This window comes from Penaeus monodon, chromosome 19 (genome assembly GCF_015228065.2).
Source record: "Penaeus monodon isolate SGIC_2016 chromosome 19, NSTDA_Pmon_1, whole genome shotgun sequence".
Lineage (NCBI taxonomy): Eukaryota > Metazoa > Arthropoda > Malacostraca > Decapoda > Penaeidae > Penaeus > Penaeus monodon.
In genome coordinates this window covers 36,788,621-36,789,036 of record NC_051404.1, presented here as the reverse complement: position 1 = coordinate 36,789,036, position 416 = coordinate 36,788,621, and the positions used below count along the sequence as shown (strand labels likewise).

General features: G+C 39.7%; 1 protein-coding gene across 1 annotated transcript in view; it reads right to left on the bottom strand.

The window, feature by feature from the left end:
• LOC119585207 (protein DENND6A-like) overlaps positions 1 to 416 on the bottom strand; it is a gene marked incomplete at its 3' end in the record, with an annotated part of 41,697 nt that overhangs the window by 649 nt on the left and 40,632 nt on the right. The window contains 1 exon segment of the mRNA XM_037933858.1: positions 229 to 413. Coding sequence (XP_037789786.1) covers positions 229 to 413 — 185 coding nt within the window.

Genomic DNA, 416 nt, shown 5'->3' with positions numbered 1-416 from the left:
TAACTTCTGTGTCTATAAACATCACCACCTTGCTGAATCTTTAACTGATATCCAATTTTTCCACACATCAAGTTAAAAAAAACCCGAAGTAATGAAAATGATATACTTATACCAAATTACACATAAAAGAAATTTCACACAGGAATGAGTCACAGCTATTTCAAAATGTCAGTTATATGATATTTCTCATAGCAACTAACAACACAGATTTCTCTCCATAATACCTACCAGTGTTATCCCCAATCCTGATGATGTGTGGCCAGTGCTGGAGTGTCTTGGCAAAGAAGGGGTTGGTCACTCCCAGGATCACATTGGGAGGAGCAGAAGTACGAGTTGTGTACTCCTTGAACTCTGAGTCATGGATGGTAAAGAAGGGTCGGTAGTCTCCGCTATACTTGAGTGGAGCAATAAGGCTG